The 13,025-nt window shown below is 34.7% G+C and overlaps 1 protein-coding gene across 1 annotated transcript; it reads right to left on the bottom strand.

The window, feature by feature from the left end:
• Positions 1-9,357: 9,357 nt before the first annotated feature.
• On the bottom strand, positions 9,358-10,729 carry LOC113329600 (putative RING-H2 finger protein ATL21A). Its single transcript, XM_026576460.1, has 2 exons — positions 9,958-10,729; positions 9,358-9,621 (listed from the first exon to the last, which is right to left on the bottom strand). Exons 1-2 carry the CDS (start codon positions 10,650-10,652, stop codon positions 9,579-9,581), a joined length of 738 nt encoding a protein of 245 aa, XP_026432245.1. The 5' UTR covers positions 10,653-10,729; the 3' UTR covers positions 9,358-9,578.
• Between the last annotated feature and the right edge of the window lie 2,296 nt (positions 10,730-13,025).

Genomic DNA, 13,025 nt, shown 5'->3' with positions numbered 1-13,025 from the left:
GGGTTAAATTTGGACGGAAGTATCGTCTAACGTTAATAACGTCCAATTAAGTATTTGGTGTAAACCTATTGTAAGTAATTATTTAGGTGTAAATCTACACATAAGTGTTGTATTTTATACCCATGTTTTATTAACAGAGTTATAAACGGCCAGTTAAATACAAGGTGTAAATAGGTGTAATTCATGTTTTAATATCTCGATCAATAAAGTCTTACCAAATATCCTTACCAGGTTTATTAATACCCAAAACTTCTATCTAATTTGATTGAGGGGTGTCACATTTACAATATGATGTGGGAGCTCATGTAACTTAACATTTTTAAGGATGAGAGATTCTTCGACTCAGTCAAGTTGAAAAACCTACTACTAAAATTAGAGCACCACCGAAAAGGTGGTGGAACTGAGAAAACAAAAACACATAGAACAATTAAAGTGGAGATATAAACTCCTAGTCAAACAACACGTTACTCAAATTGTGCCCATCAAAATGATTAGTCACTCAACACCAGTTGAAGATTATAATTTTCACACACATGATTAGCAAATGAATCAAGTGATTTATACTTCTAATTAAATTTCTGAACGATTTAACTATGCATATATTTTTTAAACAAATTTCTTTTTGTTCGGATTACTTTCAGAAATTACTTTTTAACCTCTAAAAGTTAAAAAATAAGGAATAAGTTTGGGTGTAAAATTTCAAAATGACTTGCAAATATAAATTATGAATTTTTATGAAGCAAAATAGTTTTACTTTTGACTTTTGTGCTGAAAAGAAAAATAATTCTACTTCTGGTATCCAATCCACTACGGAAAAAATATAATTTGACAACCCTTGACAGGTGTTATAGTATACCTACGACGACTCTATTCTATGGGTTGTGGAAGGGGTGGTTGAAGGTCCCGATTTACTACAACTTTGAGCTAAGAATCGTAAACTTAGTTGTGGCTCAGTTGTGATTCTCTTTCGATTTTATTTTGGAAGTCGTGAATCCTTCTTTCACTATACCAACAGCAGTTGTAGAACATCCTTCCACAACAACCTCTATTATAGTAGAAATTTTTATCACAACCCCCTAGTTAGGTTGTCAAACTCTTAAATAATTTTATAAACTTCCTTTGAAAACTCTTACTAGGATTGTGAATAATCCTGTCACTACTCATATTTGGGTTGTCAAAAAATCTTGCATAACTCTTATTTAGATTTTAATAATTTATTTCACAACCTTTAATCTGTGTAGTAAAATTCTATGACACAACACTCTTATTTATATTACAAGACTTTATTTCACAACCTTTAACTTGTGTGGTAAAATTCTATAATTGCCAAAGGTTGTGAATAGTCCTGTCACTACTTTTGTGGATAAGCTGCTTACTTCAAGTTCAGTGCTGCTTGTTGTATATTTTTTTCCTTGCATACTTACTGGAATCATCACACACTGTTTTTGAATTAGAGATTCATGTAGTAGTCTTATTGTATGCTCAACTAATTTCTTTTTCTTGGTGTTGATGTGATTTTAAAGTGGTAAGTAAGGTTGTCGTTCACTCGGACTTGTGTAGACTCGATTTTAGATTCAAAAATAGAAAACACTAAAAATAAAGAAAATATATTCACAAAAGGTTATCACAATATCGAGAGGTACTGAAACTCAGGATTTCACCAAATTCCATTCATGTGACTCAAATAATAATTCCAATCAATTATAATTCAAATAATAAAAATATGGACTCTTGTTTTTTGCCAAAAATAGATTGTTGAAAAGAAATGACTGTAAATCACAAGCATGATGTATCAAAAATACATATACCAAGCATACATCATCAAACGAAATCACACCCATTCAATAAAAATCATAAGTCAATTAAAAATCAATACAAATAGTCATAAAAGAATTATTAGAATTACCACATGCGTGAAATAGGGCTTTCTCCATCATCCCAGTGTTGGGGTTTAGCTCCTCATATCAAAAACACACTCAAAATATTGAATCATGGCTCAAAAGTTGTTTTTATTGAAGAGAAATAATTATACAGCGAATCTGCTACGCTTGGTGATCGTTACAGAAGTCACCGTTACAATGAAGTGCAGTATATAAACGATAAATAGGTTCTTCTCTTGAAGAACGATAAATAAGTTTGTTGAAGAACGATAGATTTATGCGACTGTTACGTGTGCGTCAATGTTCTTCGTCTCCTTCTTCTTCAGAGGAAGCATCAGCAGCATAGAGCTGTTTTGGAATTTCTCTATATTGATTTTGTAGCTCCCCAATCAACCCCCTTTCGGTCCCAAAACTCTCTACACCTCTTCTACATAACCCAACTAATCTATTTATATCAAAAAAGACCGATTGAATCTCTCCAGAATCTTCCAAAATCTCTTCCTTTCTCATCACGACAAAGTTGCGGCAGTTTCTTGTTTTAGAATTTCTACGCGTTTCTGAGCTTTCCTTTTGATTCTAATCTCTTCCTTAGATAAATACAAATCTTTGGGAAGGTGTATATCTCTTTAGTATCTGTATAATTTCCTAAAACAGGTCACACACGTGACTTTCATATTTTTTCTGTTGAGATAAAAATCGGTCGATTAGCCCAGTTTAATCGAGTTCAACACCCATATTAGATTCCTAGACCCATAAGGAGTCTATCCTATGAAAATCAGAGGTTTAGTCGACCTCAAACTCCTCCAAATCACGATCACCAAAACTGCCAGTAAAAGGGATATTTTTCCCGCCAATTTTTATTTCAAATCGTGATGATAGTGACCTCCCCTTATCCATTCTCGGTGTCACTTTAGCACATGCCTAGAGATGGGTACCCCTTATCCTAAGCGAGAGTCCGAATAGCAAATGTCCTCCTAGGTGCCTTTAACAACTTTTCGAGCCAATTTCGCCGCAAAAGCTTATTTCTCCAAAAACACCTACAAAGAGATAAAAGACCAAAATAAGTACAAAAATGGGTAATAACAATATACACAATAGATATGAAAATAGACACATAAATGAGTCTATCAAAAACCCCCAAAATTATTATTTTCTAGTCCCGAGAAAATCAAAACTACAAAATAAAATCCTAACTCACTTTCGCAGGTATCGTTGATTGCATTTAGCGTATGCATTAAGCCTTTAAACCCCTAGGTGGCCCTATCAGCCGAGTTATAGTCTCGGGAGGGCTTACTAGAAATATACCCACAAAATCTTTACTCCAGACCCTAGCTATCTAGGCAGAACCTTGGAAGGCACTAAAGAACCTCCTTGGTTGGCATACTTATTGATTATTGGAGGAAGTACCCTGATGTGAAATTCCAATTGTTGTACACGAGTTTGCACTCAAGTATACTAAGATTCATATATAAGTGACAGAGCTCTACTAAGATAGTTTCTGGACATCATAAACCGGAGTCAACCAATCACATGGGTAGATTAAGAAGATGGATGTAGAAAAAAGCGTAGATGATGTTGACTAAGGTGAACCTATCCTAATGGACTGAGATATTGGTCCAGACTAATATCAACCCACTGGCATATACAAGGGTACCAGTGGTGGATAATCCTAACTTTAGGTCAACTCAACTGGCATATACAAGGGTACCAGTGGTCGACTTTATTGTATTTTATTTCGGTAAGTCTAATTGTCATGTCTTTTTTTTTTTTGTATCTCAGTCACTCTATTTCACCCTAGTAATGGTAAAAATAAATAAATAAAAAGAAGTGATCAGGATTCTTTCAATGTTCCCATCACGAGGATATGGCGAAACTACCATGTATTTTTTTATCTAACACCTGAGCTCTGTGCTTTTATGAATATATTCTTCTATATGTTTCCATCTAATCAGATTGGTTCCTCAAATCCTACAACCAAAATGCTTCCATCCACTTAAATTGGTTAGTGTTATCCTTAATATGCATAAATTTCTAGGCTCTGGAGTTTATTAATGCAACTAAAAAGCTTCTCCCATACCCCCAGACTTAAATCTAACATTGTCCTCAATGTTCTAAAGATAAAATTAAAAGCATCAACAAGGAGAAACTATTACCGTTCGAAGCAAAAGATTTAAGGAAGGATATTACCGTGTTGCATGATATTGGGTTACCTCCCAAGAAGTGCTAAATTTAAAGTCTTCAGCCAGACTTAGGAAAGGTTTAGTCAACTCGAACCGTATAACAGTAGCCGGAATAACTGCGGGTCTTTTAAAACCAAAGAAAGCTGACAAAAGGAAACTGCAGTGAACCAAGAAAATGGATAAGACTAGCATGCCCTTACCTAGTTTCCTGATAACTATCGTTAATTGCGGGTCAGGTTCAGGTTCTATGAAAGGGTCTAAATATAATATTTTCATTGGCTGTGTTTCTTCATAGATGGGATCCGAATTACTAGGTCTTAGAGTCTGTAGAAACTCAAATAAGAATTTAGAATCACGAAGTAATAACCTAAATAATTGAGGATCCTGTAAGTCAATCATATATGACTTACATAGTTGACCACAGTGAGAGTAGTGGTCATTCTTAAGAAAATGTGTCGATTCTATTAACCTAAAGTACTTAGACTTAGTCTCAGAACTTAATAAATGACACATTTGAGATCTATACGTTCCCAAAATTGGAAGAAAAATATTTGGTGGGAAAACAAAGTCAATATGGGTATCATAACCTGGGCAAACCAACCAGAGGATGAGTTTCTAACGAGTGAACTTCTTCTTGGACATCATTAGGTTCGGGAAAACGAGTATGAAGGTAGTCTTGTAAAATGGTCGAGGCAGAGATATCAAAGGACTTTCTGAGAGTTAAAGGTAAGGCACTAGGAAGGTTATAATCACCCCCAAACTTAGAATTTTCAGTCTCTCTAGATAGACCTCTAAATATTTCTTGAATTTCCGTATCTTCAGAGTCCTTAAAATATTCAAGAGATTCTTCTAAGTTATTATCAGGAAGTGCATCTTTACTCATCTTTACGGGTCTATCTTCTTCGTCTAAGATTATTGTTTCTAAGTCGCTAGACTCTAAAACAACATTTTCAGTATAAACCCGTTCCTCTAAACCACTATCGGCTTCGTAATAAAAAGAAAATACTACATCGTCTAAAACGGTGGTATCCCTAATCAAATCCTTGTCCTTTTGAATAGGTGAATAATCATAAAAAAAATTTGGATTTGAACTAGACATAATATAATCACTATAAAGCTTAATTGGATTACTAGCTTCCTGATCACTATGCCTGCATATTTCAAATTCTTCATTACTAATATCCTCATCATCATAATAGTGTGATTGAACCTTATCTAAATAAGTAGTGTCTTTTATTCTAACCTCGTCCTCTAAATTAGGCAAAAATTCATTATTGATATCAAGGGAATAATTGGAGACACTATTTTGGAAATTTAGATTATTTAGAGCAGTATTAGCTAACTGTTCATTTTCTGCCTCTAGATGTGCCTGAATTTCACTGATCATAACACTTATATGTTCACAAGTCTCTTTGATTATCTTAGAATGTTGTGTATGACCTTCTCTTGAACTATCCATTGCAACTGCACGTTCATACTCCCTTCGAACTTTTTGGTAGGTCTCTTCTAGAGATTGAACATGTTTAGGAATATCATAATCAGGACTAGTTTTCAAGTCATTTTCCAAAAACGCGTAAATAGTACTATAATGTTCCTTATTTTCTTTCTCGTAAGACCAATTCACGTGTGGATAGTAATTGGGATCACTATGGTATGAACCATAACCTTGAAAAGGTTGGAGTTCCCAACTACTATTCTCACCATGGTCATAAAACTGATGATGTCCATATTCAAATTCGGGTCGATATTCATTGTATTGGCTTCTATCATACCAGTTCGGCATTCTTAAATGCAAGGGAATTCTACACAATCACAAACAAGGCCAACTCGACTTCACCAAAGCAAACCTAAAGATTTCTAGCAAACAACAAGCATGATGGATCCACTTAGATTGTTTCTAGACTAGCTTCTATCTCTTGAAAGGGAATTCGTTACAATTTGAGCAAACCCCTCTGGATAAATCCGATCTAATGTGAGATGAATATGAGGCGAGGGAAGCTCAATGGAGCTTTGATACCCAAGGCCTCACCTGCGTTACAAGGCGGCTTGTTTCAAATCCCAGAAGTCATCATGAACTTTGAAGTTGCTTAAGAGGGTAACCAGTATCCTTCGAAATTGTTTCCTAACAAGCTCGTTACCCTATAGGTCTCTTTCTAATCAGATTTTAAAGCTTGGGTTCGCGTAAGGTTTTGTTTTCCTAAAGCGGTCAAGAAAGGAGCGGTGATGAAGTCCGAATCCTTATCTTGTTTTGGCCAGGCCTTGCCCTTTACTAGGAATATAAAAACATTTTGGTTCGTCCTCAATCATTTTTATCACCTTAAGGAATACAATAACTCGCTTGCAGGAGATTCACGAGTGTTTTGATTGGACTTACCTCCCGTACCAGACGGGCGATGAACCGTTGAAGTCGACTCAGGCCACCACTCCGATGTCAGTGTACGAACCCGAGGGGCCGAGACGATATCGTAATCGTTGTCCTTCCCTGCAAACAGTTTTATTTAAAAAAAAATTAACCCTTCCTTACGAAAAATAATATCCAATGTCCAAGTCCAAAAATAAAAATAAATAAATAAATAAATTACGAAAAATAAAACCTATTTACAAATTCTAAAAAAAATAAACAAAAATAAAAGTTATATACAAAACTTCTTCTTCACTCATTTTTGGATTTCTCTTTTCTTTCGTTCTTTGGCTTCGCTTTCTTTTCAGCACCTTCTCTTTTTCTTTACTCTAGCTCGGCTCTAAGTCTGAAATCAAACAAAAATACCAAAACGCGTAAAAAAGAACAAAAATAATTAAGTCTAAAAATAAACCTAAAAAATAAACAAATCTATAAATAAGTCCGCGTCGGCGGCGCCATTTTGTTGATGTGATTTTAAAGTGGTAAGTAAGGTTGTCGTTCATTCGGACTTGTGTAGACTCGATTTTAGACTCAAAAATAGAAAACACTAAAAATAAAGAAAATATATTCACAAAAGGTTATCACAATATCGAGAGGTACAGAGACTCAGGATTTCACCAAATTCCATTCATGTGACTCAAATAATAATTCAAATCAATTATAGTTCAAATAATAAAAATATGGACTCTTGTTCTTTGCCAAAAATAGATGTTTGAAAAGCAATGACTATAAATCACAAGCATGATGTATCAAAATACATATACCAAGCATACATCATCAAACGAAATCACACCCATTCAATAAAAATGATAAGTCAATTAAAAATCAATGCAAATAGTCATAAAAGAATTATTAGAATTACCACATGCGTGAATAGGGCTTCCTCCATCATCCCAGTGTTGGGGTTTAGCTCCTCATATCAAAAACACACTCAAAATATTGAATCATGGCTCAAAAGGTGTTTTTATTGAAGAGAAATAATTATACAGCGAATCTGCAACGCTTGGTGATCGTTACAGAAGTCACCGTTACAATGAAGTGCAGTTTATAAACGATAAATAGGTCCTACTCTTGAAGAACGATAAATAAGTTTGTTGAAGAACGATAGATTTATGAGACTGTTACGTGTGCGTCAATGTTCTTCGTCTCCTTCTTCTTCAGCGGAAGTAGCAGCAGCAGAGAGCTTTTCTGGAATTTCGCTGTATTGATTTTGTAGCTCCCCAATCAACCCCCTTTGGGTCCCAAAACTCTCTACACCTCTTCTCCATGACCCAACTAATCTATTTATATCAAAAAGACCGATTAAATCTCTCCAGAATCTTCCAAAATCTCTTTTTTTCTCTTCACAGCGAAGTTGCGGCAATTTCTTGTTTTAGAATTTCTACGTGTTTCTGAGCTTCCCTTTTGATTCTAAACTCTTTCTTAGATAGATACAAATATTTGGGAAGGTTTATATCTCTTTAGTCTCTCTATAATATCCTAAAACAGGTCACACACGTGACTTTCATATTTTTCTGTTTAGATAAAAATCCGTCGATTAGCCCAGTTTAATCGAGTTCAACACACATATTAGATTCCTAGACCCATAAGGAGTCTATCTTATGAAAATCAGAGGTTTAGTCGACCTCAAACTCCTCCAAATCACGATCACCAAAACTGCCAGTAAAAGGGATATTTTTCCTGCCAATTTTTATTTCAAATCGTGATGATGGTGACCTCCCCTTATCCATTCTCGGTGTCCCTTTAGAACATGCCTAGAAATGGTTACCCTTTATCCCAAGCGAGAGTCCGAATAGCAAATGTCCTCCCTGGTGCCTTTATCGAGCCAATTTCGCTGCAAAAGCTTATTTCTCCAAAAACACCTACAAAGAGATAAAAGACCAAAATAAGTATAAAAATGGGTACTAACAATATACACAATAGAGATGAAAATAGACACATAAATGAGTCTATCACATGGTATTAGCTTGAGTCTAAATTTCCTTTTGATTACTATTTGTGTTTAGTTACCATTTTATAACTAAATTAGTAAATTACGGTAAGTCATATTATAAGTTTAAAGTATTTTGAATGCCTGGAAATTCCAGGAACAGTACTTGAAATTTCAAATGAAATATTTGGGTACTTGGGTTTCCAGGAACTGAGCGAAACTTAAAGTTCCAGGGACAGGCTTTCTTCAACTAATGGATTTGGCCTGTGAAATTTGATGAATGGGTGCTCTATTTTTTTCAACTAAGATATGCATGAGATGCTTTGTGATTGTAGAATGTATGTGATTGTTTACAGGAAAGGTTTTGCGTTGTTTGTGACTCACCTGAGCCTCATTTTTTAACATCAATTTTATCTATACAACTCTTATAAAGGTTGTCATAAAGTTAATATAAAAAAGAACCACAAACTTGACATAATTGTGATAGTGTAATTATGGTTCATGGTGTGGATTTGCACGCAGGAGGCTTAGTATAAAATTCTAGTAACCCCATTTTCCAACATTCTATATTTTTACTTCAGCAACTCCTAAAGGTTGTAATACATTTTCATAAAAAGAAACACAAAAAACCCCAACTTGTGAAGTGTAAGGATAGTTGATACCAACTGTTTTCCTTAAATAGTTATCGTTTTTTTTCTTGTCTCAACCTTAGGTTTTAGGGTTGGGTAGTGATGACATTCTACCACTCTTCTTTTGAAAGAAGTTGGAAAACATGAGATGTTCTACGACTTTTAGAAACAAGTTGTAGAACTCCAGTTGCGGATGTATATTTTCCCGTAGTAATCGCAATGTTACGGTCACCAAACATCCTCTTTATACCCATTGATTAGTAAGCAGTTATATGTTCAACTTGGAAAACACATAAATTTCTTTTTATGAATACTAAAAATATATATATACCGATGATCATCAGGGTGGTGAAGAACAGCTTACAACAGGCAGCAAAAACAAAGACAACCAAAACACAAACGAAGACAATACAACCCACACGCAAACAAAGATAACTACAATATCCATGCCTCAACAAGGAGGCCAGGATATCCCATTTTGGGATCAAATAGGGAGTCATAATAAACCCACGAGAGCAGATTTGTATTAGGACCACAGTACAAATTCAAATGTAGGACTCATGGATTTCCGCCATTCTGCATCTGGTCCCGCGCCTTTTGCCTGTCAAGGGGTAAATAATTTAGTCATTTTGATGCAACCCATTAATTATCGGAATGAAAATCAAAATGATTCAACTGACTGAGAGAAATGTCGAAATTTCTTAAACTTGCTGTAAAACCCGGAGTCCATTTAGATATGACTTCTATAATCAATTTGAAATCACGTCTTAAAATAATTTCCACAAAAACAAATCTATAAATCTCTCCTTGTAGGTGTAAAAGTAGAAGGATTCAAGGAGAGAAAAAAGAAACAACTAGCTCGAGTTTAAGAAGGACATATTTGAAAAGAAAAGGTAGTGTTTGCCGTAAAATAGTAGTAGAATCACCCATTACTTACTTTCTTTTTCTTCTCTTGCGAAGAAGATCAACTATCGTTGCTATTGCCGCCAACCCGCCAAGAACTGGAATAATTATTGTAAACAGTGTCTTTTTCCAATTGAATTTTTCTTCTTCTTCCGGTTTCCTTGGTTCGACCCATGTAAGAAAAAGATCTTCAACAGTTAAAACATAATTATAGACCTTAGTAATAGCATCGAAGGGAATAGGTATAGTAATAGGAGAAACTTGCTGGCACCCTCCGTTAATCAATACTCTGGTAATATTGCCATCAAGTTGGCTGCCATCAGAAACCGAAACCAGTACAGTGGTTGTTGAGTTACTAAGGCAAGGAACAATTAAAATTGGTCCAACTGCATTGGCAACGGGATCACTTTGTATTGATGGTGGACAACTGAAGATGTTATATGTTTTATAATAAAAAGCCTTGAAAGGTGACAGATTGACGTTCAAATTTTGTTGTTGATAACGCCGTGGAAGGCAATTGTTTTGGTCGTAAAGCCTTATCTCCTTCTTATCATAATCGATTGATCGAACCAAGAATTCTCCCGACTGTGGTAATTTTAATACCGTCTTATCGAAAGTATTACATGTGATATTAAAACCCGGGTAACCACATCCTCCACCCTGCAGATCTTTAATCACGAACGGATAGAGTATTTCTGGTTCGTTTCCGATGTCGCTGCATTTAACCATAGAACAGTTTTCTTGACATGTAATGGTCTTTGGATAAAAGAGAAAGAAAAATATGTAAAAGAGAAACAGTTTCAGACAAAGCAACATCGTGTGCTGCTAAAGAATAATGTTTTGAACCAAGAGTATTGAGGTTGAGGAGTTTATATAGTGTTTATATACCAATCGTGCCAAGAGTGCAGGAGATATCAAATATAAAGCCGTGCCCTTGTGCCTGGTCAGATAAGGGATAATAATACATTGTTGCTGAGTTGGTCGCACATATGGCTAGCGCGTTTGTCTAATCATACCTACATTTCTGTAAGCATAAATAAAAATGGGATCAACCAATGATAAACATGAACCTCGTACCAGTGGGGTGTTGAAAGAGTTTCAGACATCTAATTAATCACCACTTACAAAGGTTGGGCACACGATGCGTATATATGATTGGTTTGTGCTGCGGAAAAAGGTCATACCTGGCTACCTAGTTAAGGTTATGTTGAAAATTACGAACCTAAAATTTAAAATACAAACAAGCAAATATAATATGAAGTTACACTTGTTAGGCGCTTATTGATGTTTGTATTAAGAGGTTTGAAGCTTCCAATCCCACTTGTTACAAAGAGAATATTTCTCCTGGCTCTTAGAACGAAAAATGAATAAAAATGACAGAAATATGATGATGCAACGTGTTTGCATGTTATATTCCGTTGAGATACCAATTTGAGGTTCTTCAATGGTAAATTTATATGTGGCATCATTTTTAAGACATTGTCCATGTATAAAATCCTAAGAATTAGGAAAAAGATAAATTCGTCTCCAACTTATATAAAGTTTAATATCTTTATTTTACTTACTTACAGGTATATAATTGGTTAAAAATATTTTTATCTTTATTTTTGATCGATTTTTAGTAATAAAGTGTGACGACATCATCTAAGTAAATTGTCTAAAACTAGAGGTTCACTTAGAGGATGTCTAACTTTTTTTTTTTTGCCACAACATATTTAAATTTAATGGGTTGGACATGATTTTTTATAAATATTGTTATGTATCCTATGTGGATTAAAATTTTTTTCTTCACACACTTCATTGAAGAAGCTCTTAGAAACCCAGTAACGAAGATTAGGGAGTTCATGTATATGGAATGAACCAAAAAGGTGTGCACATTAGCGGAAGTTCTCTTAACATCAGTCTAAAGCTATTAATAGGATACAAAAATTTCATGTAAAGACACTTGCAATTCTCTGCAAAGATACAAGTACAAAAAGTTTTTCTGACTCTAGTCACAGGATTACGAACCAGCCAATAACTCAGACCTTCGCAGCACCAAAATGGAGAGATCTGTCACAACAACAACTCAAACTCCTGGATTGATAAAATCATAAAGTATTTTACGGGCAAAATATCACACACTCTGGTGGAGTTGATATTCATTCATATGTATATAAGGAGGGTTTACTGGTTTCAGAGAATACAATTTTAATGTTTGGTATAATTTTTCATAGTAATAAAAGGAGGAAGTATTTTGGATAAGTACTAGGACTCTCCCTTGACACTTCCACTCAAGTTGAGCAAGAGTTTCTGAATGTTCAAACTGTCACGAATGTATTGAAACCTTGGTGAGGCCAAACCATTGGTAAACACATCAGCAAGTTGATCTTTGTAAGAGATGAACCTGACTTGAAGATCTTTGTTGCCTACTCTTTCACATATCAAATAATAGTCAATGTCGATATGGTTAGCAAGTTGATCAAATAATAGTCAATGTCGATATGTTTAGTCTGTGTATGAAACATCGGGTTGGATGTGAGATAGGTTTCACCAAAATATCACACCAACGTGTTGTTGATGTTGTTTCAACCCCTAATTATTTTAACAGAGATTGAATCCAAATGAACTCTAAAGTATCTATGGCTAAACTTTTTTAATCTGCTTCGGTACTCGACTTGGAAACTCTTTTTTATTTTCGAGCACCCCATGATATCAGATTACCTCCATAGCAGATAAAATAACTGAAAACCCGGGGATACCGAAATACACCACAAACTTTTTCTCAGGAAACCTGTATGGACTAAACTCTAATACAATTATGAGAGTTCAACTTAATGAATCTCAATCAAGGAATTATATGAATAGATTATATCTTTCTCTCTCACAATCAGAATGTTACAAGACTAGTCTATGAACTTTATTATACCGTGAGAGTACTTGGACGATCCCAATTATCAATATCCAAGAATTAATCAAGTTGTATCCAACAATTACAATGGACATATCTACTTGAATTGATGCTAACGTACAATCTGTGATATTTGAATCATAAGGATACACAATATAATGCGGAAAAGAAATAACAAAGACACCAAAAATTTTGTTAACGAGGAAATCACA

Source organism: Papaver somniferum, unplaced genomic scaffold, assembly GCF_003573695.1.
Source record: "Papaver somniferum cultivar HN1 unplaced genomic scaffold, ASM357369v1 unplaced-scaffold_117, whole genome shotgun sequence".
Taxonomy (NCBI): domain Eukaryota; kingdom Viridiplantae; phylum Streptophyta; class Magnoliopsida; order Ranunculales; family Papaveraceae; genus Papaver; species Papaver somniferum.
This window is presented reverse-complemented; position numbering and strand designations above follow the sequence as displayed.